At 56.7% G+C, this 19461-nt stretch overlaps 1 protein-coding gene across 1 annotated transcript in view; it reads right to left on the bottom strand.

The window, feature by feature from the left end:
* Positions 1-19461, bottom strand: part of LRP1 (LDL receptor related protein 1) — an 81149-nt gene that overhangs the window by 18771 nt on the left and 42917 nt on the right. Inside the window, exons 21-46 of the mRNA XM_060657219.3 lie at positions 18927-19109; positions 18307-18507; positions 16944-17189; positions 16531-16728; positions 15073-15277; positions 14725-14889; positions 13835-14079; positions 13473-13604; positions 12936-13163; positions 12508-12682; positions 12325-12419; positions 11976-12125; positions 11732-11872; positions 11230-11364; positions 9499-9630; positions 9102-9236; positions 8771-8900; positions 8503-8629; positions 7930-8081; positions 7708-7832; positions 7035-7412; positions 5512-5701; positions 2035-2239; positions 1452-1644; positions 571-696; positions 230-358 (exon numbers count right to left, since the gene is read on the bottom strand). Coding sequence (XP_060513202.3) covers positions 230-358; positions 571-696; positions 1452-1644; positions 2035-2239; positions 5512-5701; positions 7035-7412; positions 7708-7832; positions 7930-8081; positions 8503-8629; positions 8771-8900; positions 9102-9236; positions 9499-9630; positions 11230-11364; positions 11732-11872; positions 11976-12125; positions 12325-12419; positions 12508-12682; positions 12936-13163; positions 13473-13604; positions 13835-14079; positions 14725-14889; positions 15073-15277; positions 16531-16728; positions 16944-17189; positions 18307-18507; positions 18927-19109 — 4521 coding nt within the window. The remainder of the gene's footprint in view (positions 1-229; positions 359-570; positions 697-1451; positions 1645-2034; positions 2240-5511; positions 5702-7034; positions 7413-7707; positions 7833-7929; positions 8082-8502; positions 8630-8770; positions 8901-9101; positions 9237-9498; positions 9631-11229; positions 11365-11731; positions 11873-11975; positions 12126-12324; positions 12420-12507; positions 12683-12935; positions 13164-13472; positions 13605-13834; positions 14080-14724; positions 14890-15072; positions 15278-16530; positions 16729-16943; positions 17190-18306; positions 18508-18926; positions 19110-19461) is intronic.

The following is a 19461-nucleotide window of genomic DNA, read 5'->3' as shown; positions in this document are numbered from 1 at the left end:
AGGCGCTGCCTCTGATGAGACGTCATGCATTTGTTCCCTTGACAAACTGCTCAGGGGCTGGCACAGGGCTAGCGGCGGTTCTGCCCTTCAGGACAGCTGTGGAGTGGGTCACGGAGCTTTGCTCCCCTCACTCCCACACCCTGCCCCACTGGGGGCTGAGGCGGTCGACTCTGGAGGCCAGGGGTAAGGGAGGAGGGTTGGGGCACAGAGGCTGGAGGAGGCGCCTTACTACAGTAGGATGGCTTCTCGTCAGACTTGTCCTTGCAGTGGGAGACACCGTCACAGGTCAGGCTGAAGTTGATGCACTCACCGTTGGCACACTCGAACTCATCTTGTGCTCGGCAAGAGGAGTTCACAGCTGTGGGGGCGATGTGGAGGGAGCTTCGTAAGCCAGGGTCCTGCGGCCTCGAATGTCTCTACCCCCTGTCCCCCAGAACTGAGGTCATCCTCAGTTTCTCCTAGATAAAAGTTTTCACGAGGGTGGGCTACTGGAGTCTAGGAGGAGATGGTCCCCAGTGTGTGCCCAGGGTCCCCCCACCAGTGTCTGTCCTCCGTCATTCCCTCTCTCACCCCGGCAGGTGAGGTCCTCTTGGAGGATGCGGCCCCCTCGGCAGGAGCAGTTGACATGGCCTTGGTGAGTGAGCAGACATAGGTCTTGGCAGCCCCCGTTGTTGACGCGGCAAGGGGAGAGCTCACCTGAAACAAGGACAGAGGACAGCGGGCTAAGAGTGTCCCCAGTTGTGCACACACAAAATGCCCACACCCATTCACATAGCTTCACTGAGCTTCCTAGCCCTGGCCCTGGCACAATGGCACATGGCTGGGGGAGCAGAAAATGTGCTAAGGCAGGGCCAGTGGGAGTATTGGGGCTGGGGCTGAGGTTGAGGGTGTGTGTGCTCTTGGGGCGGGGGGTGACGTGGGCTTCGCCACGTGCTTTGAGGAGAGTCAAGTCGAAGGAGCCTAGTGGTGGGGCCTTGGAGTATGTGTGAGAGGCATGGAAAAGCTGTGGATCTGTATGGGGCCCCTCGGCCAGGCAGGCCCAATGTGGGAGTGTCTCTGTGCACACGCACGTGCACGCACAGTGTGGGGTAGGCAGAGCCTGGGGCGCGTGTGTCTGATCAGGCTCTGGGAGCGTGTGTGGTTCTTGGGGGGAAGAATGGCTAGGGCATGTGCTGGGGTGTCAAAGATTCAGGTGAGACCAGCTGTGGTGTGCTACGAGGGTGCATACGTGTGCACGCACACACAGATGTCTTGAGGGAGCTGGAGTAGAGGAGTGTTGGTGTTTTGGGTTTCTTGGGGGGTGAAAGCGTGTACACTTGTGTGTCTGCATGTGGAGGCTGTGGGAGAACAGGACCAGGGTGTAGTGTGTGTGTGTGTGTGTGTGTGTGTGTGTGTGTGTGTGCTGGCACCAGGGGCAGGAGAGCAAGGCTGGTGGTAGTGGCCCCACTCACAGCTGTTGGTGTCATTGGCCACGGCGATGATGCCCATGGGCTGCTGGGGGATGTCCACACGCAGCAGCTTCATGTCACTGCCCACGTACTTGTTGGCCCGCTGCACAGCCCGCCGCACCCAGTCGGTCCAGAAAATGTGCTCCCCGTACACAGCCAACCCGAAGGGGTGGACTGGCTCGGACTTCAGGATCACCTGTGGCGACAGCACTAAGCCCGTCACAGGTAGGCTCAGGCCTCTGGCCCCAAATCCAACCCCCTGCAGCTGGCCCCAGGGGTGGGGGTGCCTGGCCTTGGCCGAGATCCCTGGACACAGTTGCAGAATGGGAAGACCTGCAGGGGAATCTTGCCATGTCCTCATTTAATTGATGAGGAAGCCACGCCCGGACAGGATGAGGGCTGCGCAAGGCCACACAGCTAAGCAGCAATGTCAGTGCCTCATTCTCCTCCCAAATCTTCCCACCATGTGGCTTCCCTTTCTGTTGCTCCGTGCCCAGGCAATCTCCATTTTGGCTGGCCAGCCGTCCCCTGACCCCTGATCCTAGCCTGCCCAGTGCCACCTGTTCCATCTGCCCCACAGACTCACATAGCGGTGGGAGCCGTCATACTCGCAGCGCTCAATCTTGTCTAGGGTGGCATCGGAGAAGTAGAGCTTCTCGGCACGGTGGTCGATGGCCAGGCCATTGGGGGTGCGGATGTCCTTCTCGATGAGAGTCAGGACATTGGCCCCCGACAGGGCCGCCCGCATGATGCTGGGGTGCTGCTCGTTCCAGTTGGTCCAGAACATCAGGCTGGGGGAAGACAGGGACACGGGGATCAGGACTCAAAGCCAGGGAGTCCGCCGTGGAGGGCCCAGGCTGGGGCAAGGAGTCAACCAGAACCTGAGGGTCAGCCAGGGTGGGAACCAGATCCCAGCACAGCAGGCCACCTCACAGCCACCCAGGCCAACACAGCCCCGGTGCCCAGGAAGGGCCCAGCTACTGCATAGTCGGTGCGTGTGTATGTGTGCACACGTATTTCTCAGTGTCTGTGAAACGGCCATCTGTGTTTACTGAGAGACAGTGTAGCCAAGTAAGTCAGGTTCTGGGTTCCCATTCTGGCTCCACGACGTACAAGTTAGGAACCTCAGCAAGTGACTTAACTTCTCTGTGCCTCAGTTTCATCCTCCATGAGGTGGGGATAACACTATTACCTGCCTCATAGAGTGGTTTAAGGGTTAAAAGAGTTAATATTCATCTAGTGACAGCTGGTAGATGCCACATGAGTATTTCATATTATAGTAAAACCTTGGTTTGTGAATGTATTTCGTTCCAGAAACATGCTCGTAATCCAAAGCACCCGTATATCAAAGTGAATTTCAAGAACGCTTGGCTCAGTTCTGATCATGTGACATTCATCCCAGCTCTGCTCCTTCCAAGCTCTGACCTTGAACCAGCCTCTCGTTTCTACACCTTGGCCTACTCTCAGTAAAGGAGGTGGTAAGATCGGGCCTTGCCTGTGCTCCTTTTGGGGGTGGTGAGGCTCCAGAGATGGGTGCGGATGACTTCAGGGCTGGTCAGGCACTACACTAGGTGTGACAGTGTGGTTTTCAGACCACCTGCATTGGATCTTGATTCCTGGGTCCTCTGTCCCAGATATTCTGGGGCCAGGGAACCAGCACTTTCCAGCACTCCCCAGGCAAGCTTCATACACCCTGGAGTTTGAGAATCATCTAGCTACATCTGTTCTCTGGCTGTCTCATAGGACCTACCCCTGCCTCCCCACCCCACCGCACGCTTCCATGCCCTCTGCCCTCTGCTGCTCTGGACGCAGAGCTGTCTTCTGGCTGGCTGGCTGGTGGACCTGTCTCCTCAAACCTCTCCAGGTCTCTTTTTAACACCCCCTCCACAGCCTCTCCAGCACATTTGAGCTATGGCCTCCTGCCACTATGTTTCCACTTAGGGAGGTGCTGGCTATCCCCAAGCCACTGGGAGCTCTTGAGGATAAGTCTCTGATTTTAAAGGCCCCCATCCTGGGGGGAAGGGTGGGGTTCTGGATGGGGGTTCTTGGAATCAGAATGGGAGTTTGGATGGTGGCACGACGCCATCAAGGATGGTGGCATCTGTCTCTGGCTTCCATAGGAGAAATGGGTATGCCAGGGACAGCTGCTAGAATCATCCTCCCTGCTTTGTGGGTGCCCAACCAGGGACTTCGATGTCTTCAGGTAGAGCCCAGTTCACTCTGCAGTGGGAAGTGGCTTTCCTTCTACCATGACAAACTGTTATATGTGGAAGAATGACATGTCCTACAACTGAGGATTTCAGGTTTGGTAAAACCACTCCCCAGGAAGTGGCTGGCAGGGAAGGGCAGGGAGAAGGGGCTGTCCTGAGGGGCAGGCTGTCAGCAGCCAGAATTGGGAGCAACCTGGGAACTGGGGCCAGCTGTAGGGGAGGCTCAGCAGGAGGTCCCTGCCCCTTTCATCACACTGGCCCTCCCCCCCCCCAATTCCTCCAAGGCACTTGCTCCTTCTGGCCAGGACAGGGCCTCTCCCAGACAGTTCAGCTCTTTCTCCTGCACCCTGCCCTGGATTTACTTCACCCCTGTCATCCTCCAGACCTCAGCTCAGCTGGGTGTCCTCGAGGACACATTCCTTGATATCCGGCCCAGGTCAGGTCCTTCTTACACACTCCTAAAGCTCCCTGCAGCCTCATGGCTAGCATCAAATATGCCTGAGGCAGAGCCAATGTCCATCTCACCCTCCCCTTGATCCTCAGCACATCGTTGGTTCCCAAAAGCCATTTGCTGAGCCTAGGCTCAGAGCAAAGGAATTTGGTGGGCAGCCATGAAGGAGATTCTGAAGTCACAAAGCTCCACCATCTCTGGATTGGGGGTGGGAGGCAGGCAGGGGTGCCCAGGAGCATCACCCTTCCACGGAGGTTCCAGGCCCATAAGGGACAGGCCCTGAGGCCAGCCCAAGACAGGTAAAGTTACCAAGGGTCGCAGAGGGCAGATAGGATCTTTGTCATGAGCCAGGTACATGCAGGACAGGGTGAGGCAGGCCAGGGACAGAGGACCCTTGTGCTGGTCTGCGGGGCCAGGCAGGCTGGGCTGGGGCTGGCCTCGAGTGATATCAGGCTAAGGAATCTAGGTTTAGTCAGTACACTCACCATTTCTAAGTAGCTGCTTTTGGGTTTTGTTTGTCCCTTAGTTTCCTAGCAAAGCTTTGGGAAAACATTCCAAGTGCTGCTGAATTCTGGGGAAAACAGTTTTGCTTACGTGTGGGCCAGGATTTCTAAGGGGAGGAGGTGGTTCACTAGAGGCCCACACAGTGGGAGTGGGGGCTGCCCCTACAGGAGAACAGGGCAGGTGGAGACCAGGGGCAAGCACCACCTCCAGGTATTTCCTCCCAGGTTCTCCTGACTCATGCTCTGGACTGCCTTGCAACCTGAGCCTCGCTTCCAGGGCCCTCCCCAGGCCTGCTTCTGCTCACAAGAGCCCTTTGATCGGGCATGGGGGAGTCTCCTCACAGTCCTTCCCCGCCTACAGCACTCCTTCCTTTGGCTCTTGCTCAAAGCAGTGCCCTGTGTCTGGGCCATCCTTCCCTGGCCTTTCCACTTCTAGGTCCTGTGCCAACCTGCCGCCTCTGTGGGGCCTCTTGGTCATCACCGGTCTCCATGCTTCCCAGCACTGTGATTTCTCTCCTCAGCTAGGTCAAAGCTTCCAGGCAATAAGCGTTCAGTGAACAGTCTTGGCCTGAAGCTTGGAGTCTCAGAAACACAGAGGACCTACTATGTGCCTTGAACATGGCTTTCTGATGAATGAATCGACTAATCACTGAGCCAGAATTGTCCTTCACAAGCCCCCCCGCCCCGCCCCGATCCTCCTCTTGGTTCAGGCACCTGAAATATTATTGTCCTATTACAGATGAGGAAACTAAAGCTCAGACAGTTCGGACAGCTGGTCTAAGGTCATGGCAAGGAAGTGGCTGATCTCAGGTGAAAGCCAGCCTCTCCTGCTGCTTCACCCCCACCCGGGGCTGCCCGGAGTGGTTTCTGCCACCCACTCCCTACACCCAGTAGCTCACTTCTGACACTCGTCCAGCACAAAGGCTCGTGGGTGGTCGTCTCCAGACATAGTAATGACCGTCTCGCGCTCAAAGGCCCCTGGGCGGGTCTGGTCTACTGTGTGGCGGGTGATGGTGGATGTTGTATAGCTTGTCCAGTAGAGAGTGTCCCAGCCACGGTGATAGGCCAGGCCCTCCACAGAGCCCACATCTGCAAGGAGACAGGAGTAGTCATAGGTCGGGATGGAGCCAGAGAGCAGAGCCGAAGGGGCAACCGGGGCATGAACTCAGGGGGAAGGCCTGGAGCACCCGTTCCTCTGGCATATGGGGGCGCTGGAAGGGGATATGTGGGAGCTGAGGAGCATATGGAGGCACAGCCCTTGGCACCCCAGCCCTCCTGTCCTTCCCTATTTTCTACCCAAATGATCCATGGCCCATCTCCCTGACCCTTCTTCCTGCTTCTCCCCACAGCTGGGTAGAATTGGCTTTATGGATTTTAGTAAATCACATCTGACTTGGGCTGTACAGGGTGGGAGCTTCCTGCTTAACAAGGCCAGAACTGGATTGATTCTCATAGACATCCTAAACTCAGGTTAAAGAATTAAGTGCACAATGGGTAGTGGAACCATAGCCTAAGGGGATTTTAGTGGCCTCTAGCTGTATGTCGCTGTGGTTGCCAGAGGCTGCATTAATAGAAGTACTGTAGCTTAAACAATGGCCTGAAGGGAGGGGACAGTTCTTGCCAGTCTCTCCTGATCAAGTTACAATCACAGGGTATCTAGTTTAGCTTTGGACACATTTTTAGACAGGCACGGGGACTGGACTGTGTGGAGCAGGAAATGTCCAGAGGAGGGTCAAAGAACGGATCTATGTTTATCATCGCTGTATACCAGCCACTAGAATAGTGTCTGGCAGGCCTCCGTGGCCAGAATGAATGAATAACTGAACAAACGAGTCAAAGGACCAGGGGGGTATCCAGCCTGGAGAAAAGAAAACTGTAAGTGGAACAAAACGGCACTTTTCACAGAGCTGAAGGGCTGTCCTGGGGTGACGGCTCTAGCACCCACTGGTCTCTGTGGGGTGCACATGACACCTGGGCTGAGCTAAGCGTTCATACCTACGGTTCAGGTGATCCTGTCTCATTATGCAGATGAGAAATCTTGGACAGCACAGGACAAGTGCCTGAAATCCTGTGTCTTGGGTTGAACCCAGCCTGTCTCTGCAGCCTGTGCTGTGAGCACTGGACACACAAAGGAGGGTTTTGGCTTATTCTGTGCAGCCTGGGGGCAAACTAGGATCAGAGGGGGAAGCGAGAGGGGGGCCAAGTGTGACTCCAAATGAGGAGAAACTTTCAAGTAAGTATAATGGGTGCAGTGTGATTTGCTGGCTACTTGTCAGGGACGCAGTCACAGCTGGGATTCAGATCTGGGGCGGAGTGGGCTGGCTGATGTCTGAGGGCTTTTCTACCCTGAGTCGGTGCTGGTCCTCTGCACAGCCCCCTACCCCCCTCCCCCCTTCCTGGGCAGATCGGGGTCTGGGCTCACTCTCCACAATGGTGATCCTCCCCGAGCCATCGTCATTGATCCGTTGGATGTTCCCAAAGTGGATGTCGCTGAAGAAGATGCGATTGGGGGTGCCCGGGGAGGTGCCTGCTCGGTAGTCAAAGGCCAGAGCGATGACATTCTTCATGTGCTCAGGATCCTCAAAGGGTTGCACGGGTGCATTGAGGTTGCGCTCATCAGACAGGTGGATGCTCTTGAGGATGGTGCGCTCTGAGTAAAGCAGGTAGCCCGCGTACTCCCGGCACGACGCCCCGTCTTCAGCCAGCATCCCGTGGGCGCAGGCACACGCCCGCTGCCCCCCGCCCCGGTACAGGCACAGCTGCTGGCACCCGCCATTAGCCACTGCACACACGTTGGTACCTGGGGGGAGGGCATGGGAAGGAGGTGGTTATGGAGGGCAGGGCCCACCTTGGGAAAAGGCTCACCGGTGCCTCTGGACTCTCAGCCAAGGTGGACGCTCTGGTTGGTGCACTGCTCTGCCTCAGCAACTCGGCACCCAAACCCATCCTTGAGCTCCTCAGCCCCTCTTCACCCCCCTCAGGTCTCTGGAGCCGCTGGAAAGTGTCCCTGTGGGTTCAGCATCTCTCCCGGCCCCTCTCAGTCTGAGAAATCACCCTGTGTGCCTCTCCTGCCTGGCCCAGAGCGCCAGCCTCACCTTTCTGCCGGTCCCGGTTGAAGACTTTGATGTCTTTGAGCTGGACGCCGATGCCTGTTCTCAGGGGCACCGAGTCTGTGGCATTGTCTTTACTCCCACGCTTGATGGAGCCATTGGCGTGAGTCCTAGGGGAAGGGAAGGCCAGGCCGTGAGCGGGGCATCGACAGAGGTCAGGAGGGAGGGAAAGGATGCCAGGGAGAAGACCAGGGCAGAAGGCCTCACCTGTCACTCCAGTAGATGAAGTCCTCAAACACAGACACTGAGAACATGTCCATATTGTTGCTGGACAGAACCACCTCACGGTTCTCACCCGTCTCCAGGTCGATCCGCTCGATCTTGTCTGTCCGGGCATCGCACCAGTATAGCTTCCCATCCTATAGGCCAGAGGCGTGCACCTCACCTCCAGTGCCCAGCACTCTACACCAGCCCCAGTGTCCTGGGCAGCAGGGCTGTCCCACTCACCCCTGCCTCTCGTATCTTTCTCCTCCTTTCTCCATATCCTCCCTGCCCTCTGACCTGCTGATATGCCGACCCTTCTAGACATGCCTTCAGTCCTCACTTCTGAGTGACAGCACACCCTCTCCCCCATTTCTAGGGCGGTAGGAGTCCTACTCTGGGTTGGGAGCTGGGCCAGAAGACCGCAAGACCTATCCTGGGTCCATATCTCCCCACCGAATGGGGGGTTCACCATAGGGAGAGTCTATTGGAAGCAGAGTATAGGGTAAGGGGAGCCTCCCCCCCACAGCATGGGGTCCAGATATCCCAAGGGCTCCAGGGCCAAGCCTGCATTCAAACCTGATAGTCCACCGAGATGCCATTGGGCCAGCTGATGCTGACATTAACCAGCACAACTCGCTCAGTACCATCTAGCCGAGACCGCTCGATACGTGGATACTGGCCCCACTCAGTCCAGAACAGATACCTGTGGGGTGGAGGAGGCAGAAGTGGGGTGTCAGTCCCCAGACCATGGAGGAGAGAGGGTCTCATAAGTGTGGGCTGTGGAAAGTGACCAAGCCAGAACCAAGCCAGGGCTGGGAACTGGACAGCCTGTCCAGCTTCTCACCCCTTCTCTGGGTGGACAGTGATGGCTCGGGGCTTATCCAGACCCTGGGAGATGACCACGTAGCGGAAAGAGCCATTGAGCCTGGCGACCTCGATGACATCAAAGCCTTGGTCTGTCCAGTAGATGTTGCCTGAGGAGGGAGTGAGTGGGGATTAGGGGGTTGGGTGGGAACACATGCACCTGGTCCCCTTCTAGCCCCTAGATCCCTGCTGCTCCCCCACCCGTTCCTGCCTAGTCCTTCTCCTCAGACTCCTGAGATCCCACTTCTCTCCTCCAGGCCTCCACCCTACCTGGAGGCCCAAAGCCCGCCCAGGGCCCTCTCATGGCTCACCTGCGATCCAGTCCACTGCAATGCCCTCCACGCGGCCAATGCCATTGGTCACCACATCCTCGCGCCATGTCTGGTCTCGCTTAGCCCGGCTAATGGTACTTAGGCCCATGTCCACCCAGTAAATGGTGTCATTTTCTGGAGATAGAGGAGCCAACGTTGGGATGCCCAACAAGGCAGGGGAAAGGTGGAGGGTCAGAATCAAATGGCAGTCAAAATAGAGGTGAGTGCTGGGGGTGGGGGAGGCAGTGGCATGGGGGTTGGAAGGGAAACTAGAGCAGGGTAGGGGGAGCTGTGGTATTTCCCCCTCCAGCTGTAGTCAGGCTGACTCTCACTGGGCTCCCAGAGCACACTACCCTCAAAGTAACGTCCCATTCTCTCCCGCCACCAAATCACTCACCAGCATGGAAATCAATGCCGACAGCCAGGGAGGTCCCCGACACTGGGACCAGGGCATCTGACTTATCATTGGGATCCAAGGGGATTCCCCGGATTCCCTCGTGCACAGAGTACAGGAGAAAGGAGCCCACACCTGAAACACAAGGATACTTCAGGCCTGGGTCTCGCTGACACCCCCTTTAAACTTGCGCTCTGTCACTCTGAGTATCTTCTTCCAGACATCATGCCTCCCCCTTCAACACACAGATAAACACACCTGAGCCTGAGGCCTGCAGCTTGGGCTGGGAGGTCACCTGGCTGGTGGGTGGTGGGGGTGGGAAAGGAGAGCAGCTCTGGGGAACCACCTGCAAGACTACTATCCCCCACTAGAGGGCAGAAGAGACCTGGACTTCTCTCCCCAAAAGGGGCCCTGCAGTTCAACTTCACTCCATACAACCCAGCACCCCCAAAAGCTGTTAGGAAGAACCTGGGGAGTTTCAGACAAGGCAATGAAACCAGATGACTCCTAAATGGAGACTTCCACCTTAGTTTCCTCTTTGTCCTCCCCAGTCTGGTCTCTGCCACACACTCTCAAACACCTAAGACTCAATATCCTTGACATCTCATTCCTGAGTCTTAATTCTGTTTTCCCATTTCTTTTGAGGTGCCACTATCCACATGAGCCAGAATCCTCCACTGCCTCTGCCCCATGATACACTGTGTCCCCAGATGAATCCCCCAGGGGGCTCTGGTTTCTCAGGCTCCTTGAAAAAAAGGATTCATAGTCAAGGGAGTTTGGGGAAACCCCAAACATTAGTCTCCTCTTGAAAAATCCTCAGTGCAGATGAACATACTCAAGACTCTGAGAAGTTCTGCAGCAAAAAACACTTAAACTTTGTTCAACCCAGTGTTTCTTTCTGTAACATCTACCCACATCAAAGAGGGAGGTTCCCAGGAGCGCACTTTGAGAAGTGCTGTCCTGGGGCAAACTCATAAATCAGTCAGCAAGTTCTTGTGAAATGTCTCTGAGTCTCATCCCTTCTCTTAAACCCAGCCGCTAAGCCCCATCTCTTAACACTGGGCTCACTCTAATAGCCTCCTAACTGGTCTAACTGCCTCGGTTTCTCCCTCCCCCACCCAGCCGGCTCTCTGCTGCCAGGTTAATCTGCCCCAAACACCACTTTCCAGGCACTCCTGGCTGAGAACCCACAGGAGGCCCGCCCTACCTCACAGCCATCACCTCTGACACCCCCCACAGTCTGCCCACCACTCAGGCTTGGCGCCTCAGGGCCTCTGCACATATCCTCGAATTGCTCTGGACCCAGTGCCTAACTTATTGTCCCTTCCCCTTTGATCCATGCACTTAAATCCTACTTGTCCTATAAAACCCAGCTCACAGCACATCTTTTCCATGAAGCTGGCCCTGGCGCTGCCTGCTGACATCTATTTCTCTAAAATCCTACTGCAGACACTAGATAGCCACTTCATGGTCCAGTTTCCCCTACGCGTTAGCCCCATCTCTGATGAAGACCGCAGAGCACAGGGACAGGGACTTCTGCCCCCTAGCCTTCCCTGTAGTACCCTGCACAACGGGGGCTTACTAAGCATCTAACCCAGAAGGCACTTCACAATACATGATGAATGCAGTTCCTGTCCTCAAGGTGAGAGGAGGAAGGTGGGGCTGTGGGGTAGGAGGGGTCAGAGCTGGAGACTTGGGCCACGGTGGGGGGCAAGATGGTGATGGGGCACTGACCCTCGCAGGCCTGCTGGCCACTCCGGAGGCTGTAGCCGGCCGTGCACATACAGGAGCGGGTCGACTCCGATGTGGGCAGGCAGAGCTGGGAGCAGTCACCGTTGTTGACACTGCAGGGGTTGGTGCCCTCATGGTCTGGGGTGGGTAGGAGGCACAGAGAAAGGGTTAGGTAGACCTTCTCAGGACCTTAGTGTCGGGCTTGCACTGCTTAGGGAAAGGATAATCACTGCCTTCACCCTGGACCTTGTGGGGGTCACCACCCAACCCACACTCAGGTCTTTTGTCCTCCCAGGCCCTGGCTCTTGTGACCAGGGTGGCTGTAAGCTCATATGGTACCTCTGTGATGATGAGAAAGAGGAGACCCTCTGGGTGGTGAGTGGAGTCTGACCCGTGTTCACTCCCATTCACTTCCTTGCCCAGGGATTCCTACAGCTGCTCATGGCCACAGCCCTCACCCCTCTCTAGCCCACCCCCTGCCCAGGGCCCTGGCCCCCTGCCTCACCCAGCTGGATGCTCTCGTCGTAGACCTTCATGTGCATCACCAGGGTGGTGCTATTCCGCAGGACCACGGATTCTGAGCCATCAGCCTTATTGCACGTGCCCATCTTCTCTGACACCTGATCTGCCCACCACAGCTTGTCCCCTGGGGAGGCAGGAGGGGATGAGACCCTGGGGAGGGCCCCACCCCCAGGCCACCCCAGCCCAGCCTCTCTGATCCTGTCCCTACCCCCACCCAGCAGCCTCACCCATGATGGCCAGGGCAGTGGCCTTGCCCAGCTGGCTCCGCATGGCATCGATGACCTCTAGCCCACTCCCATCCAGGTTGCAGCGGCTGATGGTGTGGTTCCCAGAGCTGATCCAGTAGAGTTTGCTTTCAGGGAAGTCGATAGCCAGGCCTAGAAGAGGGGGGCGTCACTGCCACCAGAAAGTCTGGCACTCAGACTGGGGGCTGAGGGATGTGTGGTTTTGGAGGAGGAGGGTGACAACAAGCGCTAAGCTGGGAGTTCAGGAGACAGAGAGGTAATTGCGGGACCCTGAGGATCTCCTGGGTGGGGAATTAGGAAAGGGTGGTAGCATAGGCAGGACAAGCCGTACCCACAGGGCCCTTCTGGCCACTGAAGAGCAGGGTACGGTTGCTGCCATCCATGTTGGCCATGCTGATGTTGTCCCCATCGGTCCAATAGAGCTTCCTGGGAGGGTGGCAGGAAGGTAAAGTCAGACTCCTCTTTTCCTCCCGCCCCACACCCCATGCTCCCCGACCTTGGGCCCTGGACTGACCCACGCAAGGGGTGGACAACCAGGCCATGGGGCTGCTCCAGGCCCTGCACCACCGCATTCTTGAAGGAGCCGTCCAGCCGGGCCACGTTGATCTGCTTCTTGTTGCTGTCGTAGCTTGTCCAGAATAGGTTTCGGGACACCCAGTCCACAGCCAGCCCATGGGCATTTGGCAAGTCTGGGGGGCACAGTGGGGAGTTGGAGATTGGGTGTTTGCAGGGCATAGATCGGGAGACTGTAGGAAGTGGGGGGCTGGTCTGGTTTTGGGGGGAATCAGGGTTGGGAAACCAAGGCTGGGGCATTGAGAAGGGAGAGGATTTGGAAAAGGAATATCAGGACTAAGGGGACCAGGGATGGGAGCAAGGGCTCGGTGGTGGGGTGGGGGTGGGGGGGGCCACACCCACTGCAGGGGTCCAGGGCAAGGGCAGGACCTGCAGAGACGACAGTCTCCACGCCTGTGCCATTGATGAAGGCCCGTTTGATGGCTTGTGTCCGCACATCGGACCAGTAGACGCGCTGCTCGCGGGCATCATAGTCCAGCACCGTGACGTTGTCAATATCGGGCACCGTGAAAGAGATGATGTAGTTGTAGTAGGGGGCATCCAGGTCCACCCCTCGGATCTCCATCTGACGTGCGTACAGCAGGAACTTCTTAAACTCTGTGGGGCGTGTGGCAGGTGACTGAGGGCAGCCCCTTACCTTCATGCTTCCCACCCACCCAGATTAGGGTCCCTCCCTCTTCTGGTTCCTTCCATCTGCTGATGGTCATTGGCTATCCGGAAGTGCCCCGATCGGGCTCCCTGTCTGAGTTCACACACTTTCTTACAGCCGTTGTGTCTGGAACCTCTCCCATCAGGTCCCTCCCAGCTGGGATGCTCTATCTTCACTTACAACTGGGAGCCTGGGTACCTGACACCTTCCCCTTCAGCCTCAGTTTACCAGTGGCTCTTGAGGGAGGGGCCTCCTACCATAGCACGTGGTGTTGTCCTTGTGGAGCTTCATGAGGTGGGGGCAGGCGCAGGAGACGGTCCGGTTGTAGTTGATGAGACACAGGTGGGAGCAGGGGCCTCGGCCCCCATTAGCCTCACAAGGATTAGGAGCTAGGGGTGGGGGAGGGGAGAATGGAAAATATCCTGTGAGTCCAGGCCAGGCCCCTGCCTGGCCTCTCTCACCTCGACCGCCCCCTCTTCACCTACTCTCACACGCCCTGTTCCAGCATCACCTGCCACCAGACTCTCCAGTCAGCAGACTGGCCCATCCCCGCCATCCCTCATGCTCTCACGGCCCCCTCTTCTCCTAAGGCCTTCTAAAGAGGCTGCTGGCCCCTTACCCATGGGCTGCCGGGAGGGGTGGTACACCTGCAGATCAAAGGGCTGGGTATTGGTCCTCTGTACCACGGTGACATTGTGGCCGGTCCACTTGTTGGCCTTGGCCAGCGTGTTTGTCCGCCAGTCCGTCCAATACACCTCCCCCCCATACAGCGTCACTGCAAACGGGTGCGATAGGAACTCGTGTCCCCGAAGCACCTCCATGTGGCCGGAGCCGTCGTAACGGGCTGAGTAAATGGCATCTGACCTGAGAGCGTGGTCGGGGCAGAGTGAGGATGATGGCGGGGGCCATGCCCTGGCCCATCGCCCCCCCCAGTTCTAGCACACTGGAGCAGTCCTTCCTCCCAGGCCTTGCTGGCCAGGGAAGGCAAACAGAACAACATGGAGTGAGAATCAGAGTGGTTTGAGGTCTAGGATCCCAGGTCTTGGATCCCGATTCCGACGCCCTGAATCTCTTGGCTCACTTCTCCATAGGGCCACAGTTAGCACACAGGGGCTTTTTTTTTGGTGAGGTTGGAAGAAGGTACCCACTCTGAGCAGACCAGTTAGAAGTTTGCCCTTCCCCTGGGTGGACGAAGTCCCCGAGCAGAGCACACAGGTTTGTGAGTGAGGACAGGAGGTTGCATTTTAGCCTTGCCCGCACCGGGGCCAGGCAGTCCTGGATGGGGTGACAGCCCTGCTTCTACCCTCTTCTCTCCACATCCATCCTCTCCCCTCTCCCCAACCCTCAGTCCTCTTACTGGGCCCAGCCCTTGGCCACCCCAGTTCTGGCTCCAGCTGCCTCAGGCGTTTTCACCACCCTTATCGCTGGTGAGCCCTGGGACCCCCAACCCCACCCTGCCTTGGGAGGGGAAAGATGGAGGCGTCTGGGGGTGTGGTGGGGGGCAATGACCTGGCATCGATCCAGAGGATGCGCTTCTCTAGGTAGTCCACCGTGAGCCCGTTGGGCCAGCCGCCTGAACCTGTCTCCCGGTGGATGGTGCGTCGCCCGGCCCCACTCATGGAGGCGGCCTCGATGCGGGGCAGGCTGGCATCCCAGTCTGTCCAAAACAGGATCCTGGGAAATGGGGAGTGAGTCAGGGGGGGCCAAGGTCAAGGGCCTGGGACGGGGCTGTTATAGGATCTTTGGTAAAGGGCAGAGGGGGTGAATAGCATTTGAAGAGATAGGTGTCCCTGACCCGGCTGAACAAGGCTTCAGAGGAGACCATGGGGCCAGAATAGGGCTGAGCAGGGTTCTCACCCATCCCGTGGATCCAGCGCGATTGCCCTTGGGTGCTCAATGTCACCAGCCAGGAGGGTGGTCCGAAGGGTCCCATCCAGCTTGGCCACTTCAATCTGGTCCAAGTTACTCTCCACCCAGTAGATGTTGCCTGCAATCCAGTCTACAGCCAGACCCTCGGGGGTGGCCAGGCCGTACTGAATCACCACCTCGAAACTAGTCAGGGCTGGTGAAGAGAAGGTCATGGGAGTGAAATCACAGTATAGTAGGACCACCCTCAACCTTGACACCTCTGCCAATACCTCTGATGCACCCTGGATACAACTGGGGTTCACAGACACCCTACTCTCCTCACCCAGGCCCCCTGCCCCTCCAGGAGGTCAAATAAGGAGAGAAAAGGCCTAGCTTCCAGAACCCTGAGGAAGGGGAGGTCACAGCTTTCTTCTGCTTGCAGCTCTCTGAAGGGCTAACCCATGGGAGGAGGTCAGAGCAGAGGGTGGAGGCTTTGGGGGACAGATGCAGAATCAATATGAGGACAGAACTTTCTAGAAGTCACTTCAAAGACTGTCTTAAAGATTTTTCCCTGGAGATATCTATCTATATCTATATCTATATCTATATCTATATCTATATCTATATCTATATCTATATCTCTGTGTATATCATGTATAATTATATATACACATATAGATATAGATGATAGATATAAAATTATTTTCATAGTGTGAACATTATTACAATCTACTTAGCCATTCCCTTGTTGATGAACATTTAGGATGGTTCCAAGTTTTGTCTATAACAAACAATACAAACTCCTTTAGTAAAATGTGCTTCTTTCAAGTCTTTGCTCAGATGTCACCTTCTCAGAAGGCCTTCCTTGACCACCCCATTTAAAATGCCGACCCCCCATTCTCCCTACTCACCCCCTTTCCTCCTTTCTCTATATCCACACTGCTATCCCCTTCTGTTATATTCCACATTGTACTCATTTGTTTATATCTGATGTCTCCTCTGGCATGTAAGCTCCCTGAGGACAGACATTTTGGCCTGTTTTGATCACTGCTGTCTTCCCAGGTCCAGGTGTATATGGCAGGTGCTCAAAATGTGTGGAAAGATGTCTGTGATGGGTCAGGCTGCCTTTGGATCAAAGGCATGATTCAGGTACCCCATTCCTAAATGGCTTTTTCCTTTTAAGCCTGCAGTTCTAGGATTTGGGGAGCTCCAGACCATTCCAAAGAAAGGCTGATCATTTTGTTAATTATCAGGCTGGCAGCTTTGCTGACGATAATTACGGGGCGTCAGGAACTGAGACCCACAGCAAAATCTAACCCAATTAACGAGAGTGTGGGGGATGGGGGAGCTAGGGGCCTCTGCTTCAGGGTGGCCTGGATCTGGGCCTGTGGCTCCGAGTGCCCAGGTGCCCATTCTCTCTGAAGAGCACCCCGCATTAGTCCTGGGCCAGCAGAAGGGGGCTGTCACCTCCGTTGTCCAGCAGCTTCCCGCGGTAGATCTTGTCCTCCACCACATCAGTCCAGTAGAGGGCGCTCTGGCTGAGGTGGAAGTCCAGGGCGATGGTGTTGCGCAGACCGGGCACCAGAACGCTGTAGTCCCCTTTGTGAAGGTCGATGCGCCGGATCTCATGGCGGTTGGAGAAGATGATGAATGGCTTGAAGGGATCTGGGGAGGAGCGTGACAGGGGTCAGCACGAGGCTTGCTGCCTCAGAGCCGCCCTGTCCAAGAGCAGGCAGGGCAGGGTCTCTGTTGGCCCTGGGCCTGGTCATGGAGGGAAACCACAGCCTTTGGCATCCGGCAGCCCAAACCCAGCCAACTGAAGCTCAGGGGCCTGCCTCAGCCTGCCCAGCCTTCCCGGCCACCTTTCACCCGTGGTTCACCTAGGCTGCGGCAGCTCTCGCCATCCGGCTCCAGCACCCAGCCCTCGTAGCAGGAGCACTTCACGCTGAACTTGTTCTGGTCACACTTCTGGCTGCACTTGAGGTGCTTGGCACAGTAGCTCTGGATCTGGCAGGTGTGGTTGTCGGGCCCCAGCTCCATGCCCAGAGGGCACGAACACACAATGCCTTCGCCAGGTGCCACCGAGCAGTTGTGGCTGCAGCCTCCGTTATTCAGAGAGCACTGGTCTGTGGTGTGGGCAGCAGGGGACAGGATCAGGGTCAGGATCCAGGAGGAGGCAGGATGACGGCCTGGCTGGGTCTCAAGTCCTGGGCAGCCCAGACAGAGCCCTGGCACCCTGCCCGTAGCATCTTTCTTTTCCATTGCCGGCCAAGCCTCTGTCCCCGCGCTCCCTCAGGACCAGGATTGGGACCCCAGCACCCACCACGGGGGCCACCCTTCTCCTTTCCCTGAGGAACACCCTCACATCATGGATGCATCTAGTCTCTATTTTCTGGTCTCTTCTTGAGCCCATGGTGGGGGGCCCCAGCTTTCTGCCTCTCTCTGGGGGTTGCCCTTTTTTCCTCGATCTCTTCTGATTTGGGTGTGATTAGGGTGGGGTGTGGTAGGGAATGTCCTGCCAGGTTCTCTGACACACCCTGAGATCTGCCAGCCCTGACTGATGACCTGTCAGCAGTTCTCGGGCCGGTCCCAGCCTGCCTCCTCCCCCACTCCTCCCCCCTGCAACAGATGCTCTGCCTGGTGTGGAGGAGACAGGCTGCTCTGCTCTGCTCCCCTCCCTGACCCCTATTTCTTTTGATCCTTGAATGCACAGCCTCCTCGCCCCACCTTCTCTCTCTACGGGCACTATCTGTCCTTGGGAACCCAGTTAAATCGCTGCCTCCTCTGGAAAGCCTGCCCCGACCACCTCAACACTCAACCCTGGTGTCTTCATCTTTAAAAGCAGCTCTGTGCTGTTCTCTGGTGGGTGTGAGTGAGGGTCTGTGACTGTAGGAAGGGAGTGCACTGCACTGTCTCCACAACACCTTAGGACCTCGGACCAGTTACTTAACCTCTCTGCCTCAGTTTTCTCCTCTGTCAGATGGAGATGATAACACTGTCCGCCTCACAGGGCTGTTGTATGGATTAAACGCGATAATAGCGTGGTGTGCTCAGCCCAGCCTCTTGCCGAGGCCAGTCTGAAACCAGTAAGGGTTGTTGGTAACTTCTTGGGGTGCTGCTTGCTCTTTCCCAGTCTGAGACCACTCCCTGATGAACTTGCCCCGTTCCACCTGTCCTCGAGACTCCTTACCCAGCCACCCTCCCCACTCCTCTCCTGGGGCCTTTGCTAGGCCTAATCCTCACCGCAGAGCTCTCCCTCGTCTGAGCCGTCTCCACAGTCGTCGTTGCCATCACACAGTTTGTCGGGGGGCAGGCAGACTGAGGTGTTGTTGGCGCAGGGGTGCGAGGGCGGCCTGCAGGCCAGGGACTCACAGTTCTCCTCATCCGAGTTATCTTCACAGTCACTGTCACCATCACACACCCAAGCTTTGCTGATGCATCGAGCTGAGGGGTGAGTGTAGTATGAGGGCAGGCCCGGGCAGGAGGGCTCTCCGTGTTGATGGGTTTCCCTAATAGGGTCATGATTGTAATGCCTTGGGGTCCACTAGGAACATTGGAGGCCTTTTCTGTCAGATTCACAGAGGCAGCAAAGAAAGCAAGAATCTGCAGAGGGTGCTGAAGCTCAACTCTGGTGAGGGTTTTGGTTTCCAGGGCCTTTAGTGCAGGCCCTGGCCCCTTACGAAGCTTCCCCCATGCATCATGCACAAGCTTTTTCTGTGTGGCCCTTTGCCTCACCATGTCCCCACCCCCAGCCCCCGCAGCATAGCGCTGTCTCCCTCGCCACTCCTTTGCCACTGCCTCTCAATATGGTCTCCTCCTGTCCATGTTGCCCCAGTCAGGCTCCTGCCCCTCCTTCTTTTTACCGGAGTCCTTGCAGCCAAACTTGACATTGGGGTCACAGACGTGGGTCACTCCCTCACAGCTCTTCTCATCACTGGAGTCCATGCAGTCAGTGTCTCCATCACAGCGCCAGCGCAAGGGAATGCACAGACCATCCAGTCGGCACTGGAACTCATCATTGTGGCAGCCACCGGGAGGCCGTGTGGCTGCAGGGGGACAGAGGGAGGGCAGGGGGGTAGGGGCTCCACGTCAGCCATTCCCATGTGTGCCTTCCCAATCCCCCTCCTGTTCTGCCCAGTCCAGAGCTATGAGCCAAGGCAGGGATGGAGAGTTCTCTGAGTCCTGCCGACACTTCTCAGAAGCTAACTTGGAGTCAGGAATGTCACACCTCCCAGGACCCCAGCAATCAGCTCGTCTATAATCTATTTTACACACCAGTGCTCTCTTGGATAAGCAGTTTGCTGGGCCAGAACTCAAAGGCCCCCCATCTTGGCCCAGCCTCCATTTTACCCGTTCACTCCATAAACACCTCTTGAGTGCCTCATGTGTGCCAGGCAC

The sequence above is a fragment of the Panthera onca genome, chromosome B4, assembly GCF_046562875.1.
Source record: "Panthera onca isolate mPanOnc1 chromosome B4, mPanOnc1 haplotype 2, whole genome shotgun sequence".
Classification (NCBI taxonomy): Eukaryota; Metazoa; Chordata; class Mammalia; order Carnivora; family Felidae; genus Panthera; species Panthera onca.
The sequence above is the reverse complement of the archived record's forward strand: the minus strand, read 5'-3'. Positions and strand labels throughout refer to the sequence as shown.